General features: G+C 41.6%; 1 protein-coding gene across 1 annotated transcript in view; it reads left to right on the top strand.

Moving 5' to 3' along the window:
- The window catches only part of KIAA0825 (KIAA0825 ortholog), a 2177598-nt gene that overhangs the window by 1287617 nt on the left and 868264 nt on the right, over nucleotides 1-21717 (top strand). The window contains exon 15 of the mRNA XM_086960919.1: nucleotides 6557-6790. Coding sequence (XP_086817045.1) covers nucleotides 6557-6790 — 234 coding nt within the window. The remainder of the gene's footprint in view (nucleotides 1-6556; nucleotides 6791-21717) is intronic.

Below are 21717 nucleotides of genomic sequence, written 5' to 3'. Positions count from 1 at the left end.
CGTGAAAGACACATCTCATGCCCATGACGCACTTAAAACAGTAAATCATTAAAATGAAGGTAAACATAACTAATGTAAAATAAATAAAAAGTAAATAGCTATTCGATATACGAGATGGGAACATTATTTGCCTGTGTTGAAAACAGGGATAAAAGCTGTCCGTGTCCTCACTGTGCAGAGCTGTGACTGGAAAGTGAACCTTGGAGCTTTTAGGGGCGGGACTGCATGTGCCGAGAGTTTTTGAATAAAACCATGCAATTTCATCAGGTGACAGCCATCCCAATGAAAATAGACAACAAACACCCTGTATCCGGACCCACATCGGTGCACTAACGTGGATACACCACTTCTAAAACATGCTGTGCGTGAAAGACACATCTCATGCCCATGACGAACTTAAAACAGTAAATCATTAAAATGAAGGTAAACATAACTAATGTAAAATAAATAAAAAGTAAACAGCTATTCGATATGCGAGATGGGAACATTATTTGCCTGTGTTAAAAACAGGGATAAAAGCTTCCGTGTCCTCACTGTGCAGAGCTGTGACTGGAAAGTGAACCTCAAAGCTTTTAGGGGCGGGACTGCGGATCCCTTTGAAGCAAGGCCTCCCGGCCGTGAACAGGGATGTAATCAGGGGGGAGGAGAAGTGGAGAAGTGAGGCCGAGCAAAAGATGGCTTTGAAGTGGACGCGCTCGAGGCCGGCGGATGGAAAGCGCGTGCAGCAGGGGGCGGAGCGGATCCCTAGAGTTGCATCAGGAAAGCTAAACCAGCAGGTGGATGCGCGTTCATGATCACATGCACTTGTGGAAATCCGCCGTCTTTTAGCTTACCTGATGCAACACTAAAATTCGATCCTATCCATTCCTTGTGGAATGGGATAGGCTCGACCTAAACAGGTCAGGTAGATCTTAGAGCAACTTGAATACCAGGGGGTCATTGTAAAATGTACCTCTCCAATGAACAATCCTTTGTTTCCTGTCGCTAAACCGGACAATACATATCGTCTAGTTTTAGATTATAGACATTTAAACTCATGCACAAAGACATTTTCTGTCCAAAATGCTAATAGTGCTGCATTAATGAATAACGTTGTACGCAAAAAATACAAAACCACACTTGATATCTCAAATGGATTTTTCTGTCAAAATATAGCACCTGAAAGCAGGTATTTGACCGTATTCAGTGCATTAGGGTCCCAGCGACAATTCTGTAGACTAGCACAAGGGTATAAAAACAGCCCAGGTGTATTTTCAGCAAGAGTAACAGGGTTACTTCAAATATTTGCTGACAAAGCGTTGTCCTATGCGGATGATATTTATCTGACAGACGACGACTTAGAGAGGCACTTGACCAGGGTAAGCACCATTATTATGGGATTTGCCACAGAGAGCTACAAGTTCAACTTTAAAAAATCAAAAATAGCCCACATCAATGTCCTATTTTTGGGATATGAGCTGTCAAGTGAAGGCAAAAGTCTGGCAGCTAACTTTTTAGAAAAGTGTGCGCTGCTCCAGCCTCCAAAATCATAAAAAAAATTACAGTCAATACTAGGATTCCTAAATTTCGGCAGGTCATACATTTTAGATTATGCACAAAGGGTAAAACCTTTCTGCAACTTAATAAAACCTGACTTTTCAGCCAGAGATTGGATCCAAGAGCATACTAATATTCTTTGTTTACTCCAGGAAGACATGATTGCTTCCAAACACGCGTAAACGTACACCACTTGGTGAAATAAATAAATGTGGGTCAAAGCGGGAACACTTACTTGACCTTCAATGAAGGGGAAACTGTACCAATTGCATACAAATCACACCTGTACACAAATGCATAAATGCGTTTCATTTCAACAGAAAAAATCCTGACAGCCGTTCAGACTGCATAAGGAAGAGAAAGAGCACTGGCTCAGGGGAAACGCATTATAGTGGTAACTCCAGTACCGACTTCAGAAGCTGTTACAAAGGCCAGTATCTCAAATGCGAAAGCGTTACATCCAGCTGCAAAAGATGTTAAATAGAGATTTGTTCCAAGTTTAAAAACTCAAGCATTCCTGCAATATGAATAAGAATATCCTCTACCAAATGAAATCTTGCCTCTAGATCAGCATGAATATATTATTTACACTGATGGATTTGCGCAACCAGCGATAGGGAGTAAGCAACAATATTTTTTGACATGTGCTATCGTTAAAGGTCACATGCCTAATGACAAGTTCCATCCTAGCTGCACAAAAACGCAATCTCTAGGAGACTGCACAGCTCAGTTGACAGAATTAAAATCACTTATACTGGCACTTGTAAATACGGATCGAGAATTCCCCACATTAATCGTGTGTGATTATTTTCACTGTGTACTGTCGTACAATGAATATTTATAGCATTGGGAACAAAACGGGTTTAAAGATGCAAAAGTTGCCACAATTAAACATAAAATGTTATGGGAACAGGTTGCGGAATTGAAATCCGAGCTACCGAGGACTCACGTGATCCATTCACTGAGTAATCAACGTGATGGCGTTCACGTAGGGAATTCATTGGCTGATGAAGCCGCAAAGGGGGCTGTTCGTACGGATTCTGTTGCTGCGCTGACTCGTTCAAAAACGAGAATTGACGGAGAAATAGTGGTAGCTGTAGCCGCATCACGCAAAGGTAGCACAGCAGTACATAAAACATTTCCACTCAAATACTCCTACAAGTTACATGCACAAAACATTCCATATGCTCAGATTCCTGGAGTGGGGGATAGAGTAATACCAAATATGGATCGTAGGCAAGGTTTAATATTAGCTGCAGACGAGGGTTTGCACTCTGCGCACACAGGCGTAAAATCGACTATTTCTTTACTGAAACAGCGCTATTGGTGGCCAGCATTATCTAAGCAAACTAACTGGATGCAGAGTGTGCACTGGCCATGGTGCAGGATGTTTTTGACCCCTGGATCATAGATAATTATCACTGGCTTCTCTCTCCATGGACATGCACACTCTGGCACACTATTTGTTTTTTTTAACGCTGGTCCTGTCGGCCAGCAATAGGATTGGGTGTGTGGCCCCCATGCCAGATCAGCTTGGAAGGAGAGGGGAACTGGTTAGGGTCCTCCTCATATGTCTGCTAGCTCCTGACACCAGAAGCAGTTAACAAGTGACAGTTGCAGATGTCTCTGATTGCACTGCTGAGCAGTGAGCACTTGGAGAGCATTGAGTGTCCGGAGCAGTAAAACTTGTAATGATGATGCTACACAGTGCATCGCGGAGGCCTGTCCAACGTCCCCGCTTGCTGCAAGGAAGTGCCACTGTGCCAGGCCTGAGTATGAGAAGTCTCCGACAGTCCCAGGCTTGCCAACTACCTCAAGGAGTGAGGCTGGTGCTTAGGAAGAACAATTCGTTATCCCCTTACTCAGGGATATGTAAGGCACAGATAAGGGTGCAACATCAATTATATATTGTGTAGCATTGTTTTCTCTTTTCTTTTTAAATACTTTGTGCGAGGTGCCGGCAGCTTAGCACTAGTATTGGGCGACTTGTTTCCTTTCTAGACATACCTTTCTGCCCGTCCTATCCCCTTTATTTGTATTTTGTTTAATTATTTCAGTGAGGGCCAAGCAGCAGCACACTTCTACGGGGCTGCTTGAGTCTTTTGAGTGATAATACACCACAATGGCCCCTAATGCATCACAAAATAGGTGCACACGTTGGCGGTATAGCTTGGGAGGCTTTTTCATTATTAGAAATAAAAATTCATGATGACAGTATGTGCCTGTGCATGAACATCATCAACCATTTGAGAATTCTTTTTAAATTAATAACCAATGAAAACAAGCACTGGCAAATCCACTGCCTCCGTTTTTATAGGAAGCCCTATTGGCTTTGGCAGTATTTGTTTGTCTCTGAAAACCAATCAGTTGTGAGTTTGATTCCTAACATACTGTCAGTTTAAATATAAAATAATGAACAGCTAAACACGCAGTCTATCAATAATTATAAATGTAACTCAGTAAGAGGAAGCTCTGTAGGTCTGTATTTGAAGGATGTATGATATTATAACGCATACTTTCACAACGCATACCATTACAACGCAACTTTTACAACGCAGGATCCATTACAACGAATGCCTTTACATCGCATAACATTACATAGCAGATGCTTTTACAACGCAAGCCATTACAACGTAAGTATAGGTAAGTATATTATTTTTTTTTAAATGTAATTAATAAATAATAACTTAATTTTTATTATTAAATAAAATTTTAATTAATGTATTATTAAATATTTATATATATATTTTTAAAAAATAGTGTAGGTGTTTTAAAATAATATTCTAACACCAGGGGGGAGTAATAGTAGGAAAAGTGCAGGATAATGTAGAGGTAAAATTTACTATTCTAACACCAGGGGGTTTAATAGTAGGGTAATTGCTGGATAGTGTAGGGGTAAAAATTACTTTTTAAAAAAAATGTGTGAACTTTTTTTAATTAATATTAAAATTACTTAAATGAATTAATTTAATTTATTTAAAGTACTATTTTTAAAAAAACTAAACCCTTAAAATACCCCTGTACCCCAAAACCCAAACCTAGCCCTAAACCCTAAAAATACCCCTGTACCCCATAACCCAAACCTAGCCCTGAACCCTAAAAATACTCCTGTACCCCAAAACTCAAACCTAGCCCTGAACCCTAGAAATACCCCTGTATCCCATAACCCAAACCTAGCCCTGAACCCTAATAATACCCATGTATCCCATAACCCAAACCTAGCCATGAACTCTAAAAATACTCCTGTACCCCATATCCCAAACCTAGCCCTGAACCCTAAAAAATACCCCTGTACCCCAAAACCAGCCCTGAACCCTAAAAATACCCCTGTATCCCATAACCCAAACCTAGCTCTGAACCCTAAAACTACCCCTGTATCCCATAACCCAAACCTAGCCCTGAACCCTAGAAATACCCCTGTACCCCATAACCCAAACCTAGCCCTGAACCCTAAAAATACCCCTGTACCCAATAACCCAAACCTAGCCCTAAACCCTAAAAATACCCCTGTATCCCATAACCCAAACCTAACCCTGAACCCTAAAAATACCCCTGTACCCCATAACCCAAACCTAGCCCTGAACCCTAAAAATACCCCTGTACCCAATAACCCAAACCTAGCCCTGAACCCTAAAAATACCCCTGTATCCCATAACCCAAACCTAACCCTGAACCCTAAAAATACCCCTGTACCCCATAATCCAAACCTAGCCCTGAACCCTAAAAATACCCCTGTACCCCATAACCCAAACCTAGCCCTGAACCCTAAAAATACCCCTGTACCCCATACCCAAAACTAGCCCTGAACCCTAAAAATGCCCCTGTATCCCATAACCCAAACCTAGCCCTGAACCCTAAAAATACCCCTTGTACCCCATCACCCAAACCTAGCCATAAACCCTTAAAATACCCAAACACCCCAAAACATATACCTCAGTACCCCAAAACATATACTCCTATGCTCATACTTACTTTTTAAAATTACTTAAATTAATATATTTAATTTATTTTATAAAAATACATAAATAATATATTTTTTTAATATTTATTAAATTAATTAAATAATGTTTAGAATTAAATAAAAGTTTAAATAAAATTATATACTTACGTTGTAATGGCATGCGTTGTAATAGCATCTGCTATCTAATGTCATGCGTTGTAAAGGCATTCGTTGTAAAGGATCCTGTGTTGTAAAAGTTGCGTTGTAATGGTATGCGTTGTGAAAGTTGCGTTATAATGGTTGTTTCCCGTATTTGAACTGTCAGTTTAAATATAAAATAATGAACAGCTAAACATGCAGTCTATCAATAATTATAAATGTAATTCAGTAAGAGAGGTCTGTATTTGATATTTATATTTTTAAGAACTGACTGTTTTTTCTGTGAATATTTTTCAGCCATTTACAAAGTTAAATCCATCCACTTAAACTTAGGTTTGTTTTATGTACATGAGTTTGATCCATCTTGGGAGTATGGTAATTAAAGGAATGTAGGTTTTGTGGTTACAGGTTAAAATTCACTCATGAATATAGTGTGTGTGTGTGTGTGTACTCACTAGTTTTAGATTTTTTGTACGAAATGGCTATTCCTAATATTTGTGGAGCTAGGAGCTATGACTTGTGTGGTCACTATCAATCCAAATAGAAGAGAGATAAGATTCAGTTCTGTGGCCAAGGCCGGGTTAATATATGCTGAATAGTTGTACTTATTTATTTTTGTTTGATTTCACTGTTACTGATTTTTATGAATTAATTATTTTTCATGTTAATATATTGTGCCGTATATTGTAAAGGTTTTAATTAACTGTGTGTGTCTAAGAAAGCATTGTCATGAATATGAATCATATTAGAGTTAGGAGAATGTATTTTCTCTGTCTCTAATTATGTAAACGGCGCAACATTATTGCAGAATCAATAGGATCCATTGTTTTACTGGTTCGAAGTTTTGCATAACATGACAAGTGATTGACAGGAAATGATCTTTCGTTCTCTGTTAGTGTATTCTTTTTTCTTTTCATTCAGTTAATATCGGCAATGAATCCGAACCAGAAGTTTTTGGGTGTTTAAAACAGAGTTTAATTGATTCAGTGATGGGGATAGTGAAGCAGATAATTGCCTTGATTCAGGCATGTGACACAAAAGAGAACCATGGAAACTACCTGCAAACACAATGTGTTACTGAAACGTTGCTGAAAACAGTTCCAAAGGAATGGAATTACATGGGCAAGGAGAGGGAGGCAACCCAGTCTGGAGGAAGTAGGTGCCATTTATTTACTACCATTCAGTTAGAAAAATATATGGATATGCAATGTATGTAGAAAATGGCCAGCAACTTCATACAGTTAATACATTTAATAAAAAGGTTTTGTTGGTGCTGCTAGATTTCATCACGTTCCTTCGTTAGTAGTACTGCTTATCTTTACCCAAGTATAACTTAGCCTATTAGTACGAATTATACACATATCTAATACGTGATTTTATCTTCTTCTTGTAGCTTAGTGAAATAAAGGCACTACGTACTAGATCTTATGCTGACTCAATACCAGGTTCTTACTGTTATTGGGTTTATATTTTAGTCTCCTTTTTAGTTATCATTTTTAACTTACCATCTTTTTGAAATAGCAGTTTGCACTTTTCTCCCTAATAGGAGAATGTTGTCAAGTGGCCGGTGGGGACATTGTCAACATCACTAAGTTAGAATGAGCCTTGCAGCCATGCTGCTGCTTTTGCGCACGTTATTATATGGCTTTATTTTTGCAAGACTCTTTTTATTCCTTTTACATGAGAACTGTCTGTTGTGTTCGTTCTCTGCTTCATCCTGGAGTTTAATTTGAACATTTTGAGCAAGGTCGATCAACAATGCCCCTTGTTATTCTGTTCTGGACAGGCCCTAGCACCTAGACAAAACATACTAACGCAGTTGTTGCTGGAGGCTCATACTTTGATATTATGGGGATACATGTTTAGGTAACACACACTTGGAGAGGGACCTTTCCAGGGAGAAGAGCAACATGCAACTATGATATAGAAATACCATCTTTAGTCTAAGGTAAGTCCTTTTTACATTGTCTTTATATGATGACATCTCCCTTTATGAAGTTTTTAACTTGCTGCAATGCTAACCTTATTCGTGTTATGCATTTTTCTGCTTGTTGTGGCACGTATTCTGCATGTTAGAGCACGTTAGTTAAAGTAAGCTTTTTAAACTGTATTTGTGTCTCAGTCAGATCTTATTGGGGACGGGTATGAGAATATGAGTGAAAAGGTGTGTCTTGTTACTGCGATTCCTAATAGATCCGGGAGTGTTGGGGTGTCTAATCATTTACTTCTCTGTGAGTGTGTAGGAAAAAGAGTGAGACACTATAGCTAGTAGGTCCTGGGCTCGTGGGCACTAAGGTGGTAGGAAGGCACAGTCCCTATACACTGAGGTCCCATAATCCTGCGCATAGTTCTGTGTATGTGCAGAATCCCTGCAACTGTACTTATTTACAAGACCCCTGAGTAGCGCTTCTGTTAGACCACAACACCCTATCACCGTTTCGGAGACGTCCGTGATGTGAGGGATTAACCTCCTATATTAGAGTTTTATTGTTTTTTTCAAGCTTGAATTTTAAAAGGTTTAGGGCCAGATGTAGGTCGCCCAATACCGGTCGGTAATGGCCGAAATTACCGAATTTCGTCCGTTACCGACCGGAATTTGGCATTTGGAATGTAGGTGGCATTTTTGTAGGATTCGGTATTTTACCGAATCCGTAACTTAAGGAATTGGTAAATTACTGCTTTATTAACATACCGATTCGGTATATTACCAAATCCGTAATGTAGAGGGCACTCAAGTGAGTGCATTCCCCAGTTAAGGATTCATTATTTACAACCAACTACAAGTTGGTGGTAAATAAAGAAAACCTTTGAAAAAGCAATTTTGCGCTTTTACAACACTGCGACGTGGCAGACATACATGCCCTTAGGGCATGTATGTGTGCCACATGTGCACCCATGCACTATTCAGGGGTGCAACAGGGTGTCAATGTGACACCCTGCCACCTTTGTATGTGTTCCCCATTTACCGAATCGGTATTAACCAATTCGGTAATTGCCATTCATTCCTATGGGCCTCCAGGCCCATTGGAATGAATGGGAATTACTGATTCGGTAAATACCGAATCGGTAAATATGGAATTTTACTGATTCAGTAAAATTTACCGAAAAATTACCTACATACTATTTAACTATTCTTAAATACCGAATCGGTAAAATTCGGCATTTAAGAATCGGTAAATAGTATTTTTTTTTTAAGTTTGAGGTTTATTAAGGCATGAAGAAGAAAAGACAGTACATGAAGAAACAGTCATAAGTTATAAAAACAAGAAATCTCTCTTACATTACAATGGAATTGTTCATAGAAATAACGTAAAAAGAACAATATGTATTAAGAAAGTCAGGAATATTGAGGGTAAGGGAAAATCATTAGAAATATATAACTTAGAAGTGGCAATAAGAAAACATAGTTTGTACCAATAAACTCATATATATTAAGATAAAACAATCACGGTGGTTTTTGAACTTCGACATTGCGTAATGGAGAAATGGGAGATGGTCTGGAGATCCTGGATAGATATTCGGTAAGGGGGATCCATAGAAGGTCACGTTTAATTGCTAGGGAAATAGGGGAGACAAAATTTGTGTCTAGACGATGGTTAAAACACACTGCGTTCCACCATGCAGTGAAGGAAATGTCTTTAGCCTGTTTCCAATGTGATGTAATATGATGAAAGGCTATGGCTATCAGGAGATCGAGTAGTTTGTGTTTATGGCGGGGTCCAGAAAGATCAGGGGAAAGGGAACCTAGAAAAATGTGAAGGACGGAAAAGGGAAGAGTGATGTTGAAAACTTTTTGGATTTGGGACCAAACTAAATGCCAGAAATGGAGAATGGGAGGGCAGTCAAAGAGCATGTGTTTCAAATCAGCTATAGGACAAGAACAGGACCAACAGGTGGAAGGAGTGTCCAAGGAGAAAGAAGACAGAATTAAGGGAGTATATAATGTACGATTATAAATAAAAAATAAGGTTTGGGTAGTATTGGCAGCTCTAGAAGTACTGTGAATTTTAGACCAAATTTTATCCCAAAAGATAGGGAGCCAGTTTTGAGACAAGTCTTCCTCCCAAGCCAACTCAACTTTAGATTTAGTGCGTTCAGTCGATGATTGTATAGCTTTATATAGAAAAGAAGCAGAGGGGGACTGGTCAAGGGCATTAGAGATGGAAAGGTGAGGTATAGGAATAGAGTTGGTAGTAGGAAGGGAGGAGAGATATTGGACAAGGGAGGGGATCAGCGATAAATATTGTTTACGAGAAGAGGGAGGTAATGAAAATTGGTTTTGAAGAAGGTGAAAAGGAAGAGGACCAGTATCAGAAATAAGTTGAGAAATCCATTTTAAACCACGAGAGTGCCAAGATTTCCAATAAAGTGAGCGATTGCGAATTTGAAGGTGTTTATTATGCCAAATAGGTTGAGTGTGTACAGACGAAGCAGAAGGATAGGAGGATAACAAGTAAGGCTGAAGAAGGGAACGTGTGTGAGAAATGATAGGAGATCGGAGAGAAGAGACATTAGAGGAAAAAGAAAGAACTTCGCTAAAGTCATAGGGATGGAGGAAGGATGATTCTAGTGTTAGCCAGAGTGGAGGATAATACGGAAGATCTGAAGAGAGCCAACGTAAGGCTTGTTTTAAAGAAAAGGCAGTATGGTATGATTTAAAATTGGGAAATTTGACCCCACCCAAAGATTTATCCCTCTTTAAAACAGAAAAAGCTATTCGAGATTTTTTACCTTTCCATAAAAAATTCAGCAGAATAGAATCTATTGACTTGAAGTAATGATTAGGGATGTGAATAGGAGTCATAGAAATAGTATAGAGGACCAAAGGAGCTAGCATCATTTTTATGGAGTCCAAGCGTCCCCACCAAGAAAGAAAGAGAGGGTTCCAACGGTTGGTAGAAGTAGTGATCTTAGTAGAGAGAGATTCAAAATTAAATTTGAGGGTATCAGAGAGGCGAGGGGCGAACCAGACACCCAAATATTTAATCTTAGAGGGTTGCCAGGAAAAGCCAGAGGTGTCAAATAGATGCTTGAGGCATAACGGATTCAGGGGGAGTATTTCACATTTGTCCGTATTAAGTTTATATCCAGATACATTAGAGAAAGCAGATACTTGATTAAGGAAGGAAGGTAAAGTTGTTTGAGGATCTGAGCAGTAAAATAAAATATCATCCGCGTAGACCGATAACTTAACTTGTTGTTGGGGGCCATATTGAAAACCAGAAATATTCTCGTCTCGTCTAATTTTGGTTAAGAAGGGTTCTAAAGCTAGAATAAACAGAAGAGGAGATAGAGGACATCCTTGACGGACTCCTCTGCGAAGAGGAAAATAATCAGAAGTGATACCGTTAGCAAAAATGGAGGCATGGGGACTGGAATAAAGTAAAGAAATAAGAGAAATGAATTTAGGTGGGAAACCAAACCAACGAAGAGCTTGAAACATAAAATCCCAGCCTATTCTATCAAAGGCCTTTTCGGCATCGAGAGAAATGGCAGCTAATGGAGAGGGAAGAGAGGCAGCTCTACTCAAAATGTTAAAGAAAACACGAGAATTATCTGATGACAAGCGACCTTTAACGAATCCGGATTGCTCCGGACCGATAAGTTCTGGTAGCAGAGGGTCTAATCTAAGGGCTATAATTTTGGCGAAAATTTTATAATCAGTATTTACCAGGGAAATTGGGCGATAATTTTTACATAACGTATGATCTTTATCTGGTTTAGGTATGAGACAAATTAATGCTTCTTGAAAAGTTCCCTGAGAAGAGCCAGATTGGACAAAGGACTGAAACAATAGTAAAAGCTTAGGGAGGAGAAGGGAGGAGAAGTGATTGTAAAACTCAATAGTAAAACCGTCCGGTCCTGGGGCTTTGCCTCTACGGAGGATTGAAACAGCATGTGAAATTTCAGAGAGGGAAATGTCTAAATTCAAGGATTGAAAATCCACATGAGAAGAGTGAGGGGAAGGGATATTCTGGAAATAGGATAGAAGGTCATCAGGATCAGGGCTAGACTCAGGAGTGTATAAAGTTTGGTAAAAGGAGACAAATTGAGCTAATATATCCTTGTCTTTGAACAAAGAAACACCAGCAGAATCTAGTAAGGACTCAATCTTTGTTTTTTCCTTGCGTATTTTAAGGTAATTAGCTAGAAGTTTGCCCATTTTGTTTTGGCCTCCATAATAGCGGGAGTTACATTTAAGAAGAGAATTTGAAGCTGCGTTAGTAGTAAACCTATTAAACTCGATTTTGGCAGAGATAAGTTCACGAAGTGAAGATTCAGAGGTAGAGTTATAATATGTATACTCTAGTTTCTTAATTTTATCCAAAATTTGAGTTGACTTGATAATCAACTGTTTTTTCTTTTGAGAAACAAAATTGATGATAAAACCTCTAGCAGCTGCTTTGAAAGAGTCCCAAACTGTGACAAAGGAAGACTCAGGGAGGTGGTTTAGTGTAAAGAACTCAGAGGCAAAATCTATAAATTTAGTGGAGAAAATGGGGTCTAGGAGTAAAGAATTATTAAATCTCCAGCGTCCCGAATGAGGGGAGAAGGGAATAAGGTCAATATCGACAAAAACGGGGGCATGGTCTGAGATTAAAATGGAACCTATATCTGAATGGGTGGCTAGTTGTGCTAGGGATTTGCTGAGGAAAAGATAATCAATACGAGATTGAGAGTGATGGGTGGGGGAATAAAACGTGTATTCTTTAAGGTCAGGGTTACACAATCTCCATATGTCAACTAGAGCATAGTTTTGAATTGAAGTAATAAATTGGGAATGCATCTTGGAGGGGATAAATTTAACTTTGGAATTCCTATCAACAAAAGGGTCTAGGACTTGGTTGCAATCACCACCAAAAATAACATATTGTTCATTAAGAGTAACTAATTTGTCAGAAATAGCAGGCCAAAATAACTTATCAACACCTGTAGGAGCATAAACATTAAAGATAACGATAGGTATTTTATCAATGAGGAGCTTAGTAATAACCCAACGGCCATTATCATCATTTTCATGAGTTACAACTGAAACATGTAACTTTTTATGACATAAAATAACAGTACCATTTTTCTTACCTAAAGCAGGGGAGTGAAAAACATGTCCTACCCAGCAACGTTTAAGTTTAGTAGCTTCTGTGTCCGAAAGATGGGATTCTTGTAAAAGAGCTACATCGGCTTTAAGCCATGCCAAGTGGGTCAGGACACGTTGACGCTTAATGGGGTTATTTAACCCCTTAACATTCCAAGTAACTACTCGGAATTTGTAACTTTAGTAAAATGATATGAGATAAGATACATTAAGAGATAAGCGAGAAAATAAAGAGAAGCGCAATAAAAATGCGAAAAACAGTAAATGTAAGAGAAAGAGAACAAAAGAGAATAGAGATGATATAGTAGAGGAAGAGAAGAGAAAGAATTGAGTAAGGGAAGAGAAAAGAGAAGCAATAGAAAAAATAGAGCAATGAGTACAGAAAGGAGTAACATCTCAACTAACAACGAACAAATCAAGAGAACTGAGGGATGACGACGTCAGAAGAGGACGACATCAACAACGGAGACTCACATCGTCGAACACCTGAGGAACCAGCGAAGGAACAAAATGAAGGGAAATACGGATACACCGGGATGAAGAGACACGAGGTTGGGATCTGTAAAAAGATAAAAATTAGAAAAAACATTAGAGATACATACGAAGAGTAAGATAAGAAGAGAGTACAAGAACATTTGCACAACAGGGGTAGGATATAGAAAGGTAGGAGGTATTCATTCAAATACAGGCATTAGAAACAAGTGACGGCAGGGAACATAGAGGTAGACAAAATGAGAAAACATGGTAAAACAAAGATGATTAAACAGGTCTTGCAGTGTCCATGTTAACGGTTTCGTGACGACGAAGGAACTCTTCAAGGACGAGTGGATCTTCAAAAGTAGTTGTTCTTTCTTTGTAGGTCACCTTGAAGAGGCATGGATGTAGCAGTCCATAACGGGCGCCAAGGTCTCTCAAACGTGGTCTTAAATCAAGGAACTGCTTTCGACGATCAGCTGTGACTTTAGCAACGTCCTGAGAAAGGTATAGCCTATGACCTTCCCATATAATTTGTTTTTTAGTCTTTGCTGCTGATAACACTTGAAGAAGATCAGTATACTGGAGGAACAGCATGATGACTCCTCGGGGCTTGGTGGAGACTTTAGGACCAAGTCGGTGCGCACGTTGAATATTAAGAGAGGTGGAAGGAGGAAGATCCAAAATTTTTGGCAAAAATGTTTGGAAGAAAGCTGTTGGATTGGATCCTTCTGTAAGTTCCGGAAGATTATAAAGGCGAAGGTTATTCCTCCTGTTGCGATTTTCCAACTCTTCCGACTGTCGCTTCAAGAGAGAGATATCCTTTTCTAAGAGTGTAATTTTTGCGCAGGAAGTTTGAAGAGTTTCTGTAGATTGTTCCACCAATAGAACCCTCGACTCCAAAGTAGACCACTTGTCGTGAAGGAATTGTAAAGTTTTAGTTGTCTCAGCCATGAAGGGTTTGAGTGCACGAAGCTCCTCCAGAATAAGATCCATTGACGCAGAATGCGCTGAGGAATCTGGAGAGGGAGGGTCTTTTTTCAGACGTTTTATTGAAGCGGGTTGAAGAAGCTTACTGGGTGTAGTAGCTTTAGGAATTGCGCCGTGAGCAGCGTTTGGTTTGATGGGAACAGAATCATCCATAGTGTGTGGCGCAGAGTCAGAGTCTGAGGAAAGATGCGGTGTGGTCTTGGAGGCTGTAAGCTTGAGGTTGCGGAGCTTCCCCATAAATAACGGGGAAAGGAAGTGCAATGACACCACAACTTGCTGAGGAATGATGAGATGTAGCACAATGGTCGTCACTAAAATATATACCGTCTCCTCAGAGAAATCAGGAAGATTGTGGAGAGAGAGTATCACCTCATGTCAGGGAGAAAACAGACTGAAGCGCTAGTATAACATAGGAAGGTCAATAGAGTCAATGTGGAGCAGCGTGACAGCTTGTTGTATAAAGTAGTATATCAGACATGAGGAAGTAGCGCTTAGTTAGGCTGAGAGAAAATACAGCGTTGTTTCCTGCCACAGAGCCAATAGACATACATCACAAGTGAAGCGATAAGGTGGTGAAGAGGAGACTGTTATGCCAAGAGTTCGGTGTTTGAAACATCCGCATTACGCACGCTGAAGTGAAAAAGCGGCGTTTGGTGAAAGGGAAAGTTGCGCGGCAAAAACTGGAGAAAATGGCGGCCGCTGAAGAGCGAAGCGCGTCACTGGTGAGAAAATCGTACACCGCCGGTTTTGAGGAGAGCAGCTTAGTTCTCCCTGCTCACCTCATGTTCCGGCGGCGGAATCTGGCATCAGCGCTCGCATTCGTCTGGTGAATGCGGAGAAAATCGTCTGCTCCGGTGAACGGCTGACGGAGCTCCGAGGACAAGCCGCCATCTTGTACGGCGTTCAAGCCACGCCCCCCGGTAAATAGTATTTACCTACATCTGGCGCTTAGTTTTATCTGTTCTTCACTCAGTGTTGCGCTACAGTTTTCCTTGTCTAATTTCCAGTATCTATAATGGCACAACCAGTTAACATTGCTGCGCCCAACTGTGCCGCAGTTACTGCTCATTTGACCCAACATGGAGTCCCGGTTGTGGGAGCAGATTTTATATTTGTCATAGAGGCGGACGCAGCTTTCTGCTTCTATTTTATTTTACTCTTGGGTTAAGTTTCCAGCTGTTGATGCAAACGATAATTTCTTTCATGAACATGAACGTGGCGCTGTTCCACAAATTTTCTGCACATATCGTTTACTTAAAGTTCTGTTGTCAGCTTGGGAGCATACCATATGGTTTAATGGCGCCCTTCCTCACCAGGTTTTAGTGGTCTGTCTCGGCCCTTTATCGGTCGACAAGGCCACATGGCCCTTTTTGGCGGGATTTACACCTCACCCTAATTATCTTGCTGTTAGGCATGCAGAGCTACTACTGTTATACACATCTTTAATTCATATACACAGAAGTGTCATACAATATATGTCTCGTAATATACCGGCGGCTCCGGTTTGTGCCACTCAGCCATCATTGGCTGGTTATTAGTCCTATCATGATTAATTCAGTGATGGGGAAGCTCAGCATAGGGATGATTTACCTTTCAAGTTGGCTGAAAAATAGAGCAACTCAAAGCTGTTTTTCCTCATACTTCTCCAGTGGATAAATACAGGCTCCTCACAATGAGCTTACCGAAAGGCCTAATTCCCAATCTGGCTGATTGTACCACTTGTGGGTAGGTGTTTGTTGCCGTTTATTCACTGTGTTTTGGCACCCCCTCCGTGAACATGCTTCTGACGTTTGCGGCACAGAACACCCACAGCTCTGCGTTGATAAATAACATAGTCCGTAAAAAGTATAAAACCACACTTGGTCGAGGGGTACACCCTCGAGGGGTACCCCTCGACCCAGCAGCTATCAATATGACAGTTTGGAAAGGGGTAAGTTCTCTTCTTGCTGTTGTTTACGTTTTTTAATGGTGCAACCAGAGCCTCATCTGGGCATAGTGGAATCATGATGGAGGTTTTCCATGTTGCCAGGCCTGGCATACATTGTGAGATGAAAGGACACACTGAACAGAAATATATTGGACTGACAGTAGGAACTACTTTGATGAAACATTAAGAAGGGATGAACGTTATGTTTTATTGGTGTCTTCATACAGCAATGCTGTGCAAGATTCTCCACAACTTAAGCCCCCTCTTTTGGTGTAGATGTGGGCTGCTAGGTGAACTGTAGCCCATCATGTGCACACATCCCTTAGTTAGACCTTTCTGGCCAGAAAGTTTGGCAGCTATCATGGAGGTATTGGGCTTGCCTATCCCAGATGGTATTTTCTTTGTAATATTGGGTTTGCCCTCTCCTCTGCTAGCATGCCAAGCTCCGTCTGACAAGATTCTGATATGTTATTTTCAGGGGTGGCAAAACTGACTTTTAGCCTATTAGTGGAAGAAGAAACCTCACCCTCTGTTGCACAGTGGCATCTCAGACTTTCAAATTTTATGTGCATGGAGAGGTTACCACGAGTCCTATATGGTGAGTGTTGAGATGTCGACTCTGTGCAGAGCCCACACTTCCCTTACTTGTCTCTGGACATCCCCACACTCTCATGCCTGCCATGCTTAAAAGCCTTGAATCTGTTCTGATGCAGAACTGTGAGAATTGAGCCATTGGGAAATCCACTGATGATTGTTTTTCCAGTTAGTTCCAGTTAGTGCAGGGGGGTGGAACGTTATGGGGGTGGGGGGAGAGCTTTTGCATTTCCAATAATGAGTCTATCCTTCTTTAGATCCTTCATTAGATCTCTTGATAATGGAGTATTGGAGCTTGCTCTTCCCATTGTTAGAACACAATAAAAAAGGCATGTTATTTGGCTTTTCTTTTTAAATCATTAGCAGAGGAGAGACCAGGGACTAGATAGCTTTTAAGATTTCGACAAAGTTAAAGACCTGTAGTGGACTGGAGGCAGAGAAGAGACTTAGAGAAGACTCCAGTGTGGTGAATCCCCACCCCTAACAAATGTAAAGGAAACTTTATATTGAGAGCCTGGTGTACCTAAAAGCATTGGCCAACCTGTGTAATAAATTGCAAGGTTAAGTCCCAGCATATCTAAAACAGAATTTACAACCCGAATTGCATACGAACACAAAGACATCTGCATTTCAGTGAGAAAAATATGCTTGCGGTTGCTTGGTATAGTATGCAGAGGTGTAGAAGTTGTGGGCCTCGAACTCACCAGTACCGTTCTCAGGCAGTATAAGCAGCACTAGTTAAACAAGCCTTGGCAAAGCATCAGGCCGCGTCTATCAGACATATTGGCTTTGTTAATGTTTTTAGCCATGTTAAACAACATTGTGGTTGCTGTGCACCCGGGCGAAAAAATGTCCTAATGATACAACTGTTGTGTCATTTTATAAGCACTCGCATGCGTTCAACAACCATGCACACACTTGTAAAAGGCACTGTTCTGTCTTTCTATTTACAGATCCGAGATGGATTAGTAAAGTTAAAAAGTAGCATGAAGGCACTGTTGTAAAATGGAGCTTGAAGCGCTTTAAAAAATAAAATAAAATAATGGTTGAGCTGGTTGCAGAAGTGGGCGAGCTGAAGAGACAACATGGACTGAGAGTGAGGAGGAATAAAAGAACATGAGGGTGCCCGTGGGAAATCACATGCAGTCTCATGGAGTGCTTTAACAAAAAGAAAAAAGTAGTTCCGTAAAAGCGAGCAGAGGATGCACATAAGTCAGCCAATCAAAGATATGACTAAAGACGCTATGTTTCATGGTAGAGACAAAGGCAGGACTGACAAAAAATCTTATAATAAGAAGTAGGTAAATGAGTGACAATACAGAAACTAATGGTAAGCATTGGGTGGACGCCAAGCCCCTGTATGTTCTTTTTTTTTTCTTCTTTTATAAAAAAAAAAATCCTTATTCGCCTGCCGGTGTTATTCTAGAGATCCTTTCCTGAAACCGCCCTTATTTCTCATCTCTTTCTGGAAGAAACTCCTTCCTGGATTGACTCTAATTCTCTGATGTACCATAGCCTTTCAGTCAGGTATCAAAGAGCCATGGTGACTGTTAGGTGTAATCATGGGACAACTCATCTGAGGTACATAGCTTGTTGAGGTCTCACAGAGGGGGTTAATACCAGCTCCTCCAGATCTTATTCAAGCCAATTCATTAGCAGCAACCAAAACTTATCCAGTATTGGGGTATCTTTCATAGATTCACATGCCTGAATCATTCCCCGTCGTCGAGGCGGGAGACCCACGGTAAATAAAAAAGCATTGCTAAAAGCACTTTGTTTTTTCTTCAGAGCTTCAAGATGTCTGACAAGAAGGCCTTGTTTAGACCCTGCAGAACATGCGAGAAGAAGAGGGTCCATGTGGATGACCAGCACAAGGACTGCATTTATTGCCTGTATCCCAAGTATGAGGCAAAAAGCTGTAAGATCTGCCTTACCTTCCCTTCCAAGACCTTAAGGCCAGAGTCCTTTTGTGGCTTAAATCCTCTTCCACGGATGATGACGACAGAGCCTCTACCTCTAGCAAGAGGGCGAGGTCTCAAGAGGATAAGACAAGTGAGGGGAGAAAGCATGCTAAGACCTCCCACTCTACTTCAGGCTCTTCACAGAGATCCAAACATTCTGTCTCTGGAGCCTCAGCCACCAACGATCCGGCAAAGAAAACTGTGAGTAAGACTTCTACTGTCTCTTCTCCAGTGACCACTGTCTCTACTTCAACCTCTTCTTCTATGGATATGATATCCACTACATCTGTTACTACTCCGATTGTGTCTACAAAAATTTGTATTGTGACAAAAAGAACTCTTATGGACGACTCGTCGACGAAGACGCCATCATCATCGAAAAATTCATCATCCAAGAAGAGCCCGTCGACGAAGTCGTCGACGACGGCGTCGACGACTGCCTCGTCGACGAAGAAAGCATCGACGTCTATCCCGTCGACGACGAGCCCGTCTTCGGTTACCCCGTCGACGACCGTCCCGTCGACGGTGGCTCCATCGACGTCGAGTCCATCAACGACTGTCCCGTCGACGTCAAGCCCATCGACGACGGTCCCGTCGACGGCAAGTCTATCGTCGACGATGCCCTCGTCGCCGATCTCGACGACGATAAACCCGTCGACGACGGCATCCTTTCAGCAGGTGGATGCACCTTGGTCACCGGGGCCATCAAGATCGATGGGATCAGCTTTACTAAGACCTACCACTGGGAATCAGGCCTTTTGTACGCCAATAGCGACAAAGAACTTTCAACTCGTGTCTTAAGAGAGACAACAGGGTTCATATATATCACCACTTATGCCTTCTCATCTTCTAGAAACTTATGCTGATGATGAAGAAGATGACTTTGAAGATGATGATGATGAGGGTGCTTTTGGTGTGGCACGTCACCCATCCGAGCTTGTCATCAAGTGCCAAGATGATGATGAAGACGATTCCTACGCTGAACACTACTACCAGGAGGATATCATAGTGCCTCATTCACTGGAACATCAGAGACGGCCTAGAGTCCCGGAAGTCACTCAGTTGCCGCCTAATTTGATACAAGACTTACAGGCTATGCTGGCGGATTACAAGCAGCGTTTTCCACCGCAAGTACCTCAATCTGATACTGCAGTTCCTCCTCAACAACATCCACCGGTTTCTCCAATTGTGGAAACTCCGCAACCGGTCTTACCTCCACAAACTCCGGATACGTCATCAGAAGAGGAGGTAGAAGATGGAGAGTTGCCTAACATACCTTCATCAGACCCATGGGATGAATATGTTATACCCATGCCGTCCCCTCTAACTCCACAACCTTCAGATTCACCGCCTGAAGATGTAGGTGGTTTTCACAACCTGATGCAGAGGGCATCAACCAGGTTTAAGCTCCCGGTTACAGTGGAGCAAACGAAGTGTTTTCTCCATGACTTTAAAGAGGAAACAAGAAAGATATCTAGAGCCATTCCCATGATTGAGTATATTTGGAAGGAAGGCATAAAAATAATGAAAAACCCTGCATCTGTGCCTGCTGTGTTACCCAGAATAGAAAAGAAATATGGTGCTCCGCTCTCTAGTCCGGCGTGCCTTATTGGTCATCCACGCCCGGATTCGGTAATCTCTCCGGCGGCGCAACAAAGGTCAAAGAACCCAGCTACCCCTATTTCTACTCCACCAGATTGAGAGGGGCGACGATTAGACCTTATTGGGAAGAAGTTTTCCACTATGGCTGCAGCATCCATCAGGATAGCAAATTCAATGGCGATTATTGGGCGGTACGATCGCCAAATGTGGTCAGAGATGGCTAGCTTCATAGAGCTGTTGCCAGAGGACAAAAGACAAGAAGCCAGGAAAGTTCTAATGGAAGGAGAGCGGGCAGCGGAAGAATCCATCGACTGCGCTCTAGATATGGCAAATACGAATTTCAGGCAGTTGGCTGGGGCAGCTGTCCTGAGACGTCAAGGGTGGTTAAAAGCCACTACATTTCGTCCGGAGGTTCAATTGAAAATACTGGACATGGCATATGACGGAGAGTCCCTCTTTGGGAAGCATGTCGATGAGGCTCTCCAAACGATTAAAACTGACACAGATACTGCAAAGTCACTAGGATCATTGCAATATAAAAGAGGATCGTTCAGAGGAGCTAGAGGACGAGGTTATTCGTCCAGAGGAAGTTATTACCAGCAAGGCAGGCAATATCAACAACAATACCGCCAAAACTATCAGTCCTCTTATAGACAATCTGGATCGGCTGGTTTCTCTCGCCAAGGAGGAAGAAGGCTCGCAAACAACCAAGGACGAGACAGTCACAAGAAACAGTGAGAGCAATTGGGCGCCACCTCCAATCCCTTACCTTCCCATGTGCGCGAAGATATCTGCTTTCCAACAGCAATGGCAGAATATAACAACGGATCGGTGGGTGTTAGACTTGATCCAACATGGTCACACCCTAGAGTTCATCACCAAACCTCCACCAACTCCGCCCAGGGGTCCCCCTCCCCCTCGTCTTCACTTATTGTTCAAGGAAGTGCAAGCTATGCTTCTCAAAAACGCAATAGAGAAAGTTACAAATCATCAGAGAGGGGCAGCTTTTAATTCCCGTTTTTTCCTCATAAAAAAGAAAGCAGGGGAATGGCGACCGATCCTAGACCTACACAATCTGAACAAATATCTCAAGAAGCAGGGATTTCGAATGGTCAACCTCTCGGACATTCTCAGTTGCCTCAACGAGGGAGATTACATGGCTTCCTTGGACATGGAAGACGCATACTTCCACATCCCAATCCACCCAAACCATCGGAAGTACCTCCGTTTCACTGTGGCCGGCGCCCATTATCAATTCAAAGTTCTCCCATTTGGCCTCAAGTCGGCCCCAAGGATTTTCACGAAGTGCCTGGCCCCTGTGGCAGCAGCTCTTCGGGCAGCAAAAGTGCAGGTCTTTTCGTATTTGGACGACTGGCTAGTCAAAGGTCCATCAGAAGCCAAAGTAAGATCTGACATTACAGTATGCCGCAATCTCTTCGCA

The sequence above is a fragment of the Lissotriton vulgaris genome, chromosome 3_1 (genome assembly GCF_964263255.1).
Source record: "Lissotriton vulgaris chromosome 3_1, aLisVul1.2, whole genome shotgun sequence".
Lineage (NCBI taxonomy): Eukaryota > Metazoa > Chordata > Amphibia > Caudata > Salamandridae > Lissotriton > Lissotriton vulgaris.
This window is presented reverse-complemented; position numbering and strand designations above follow the sequence as displayed.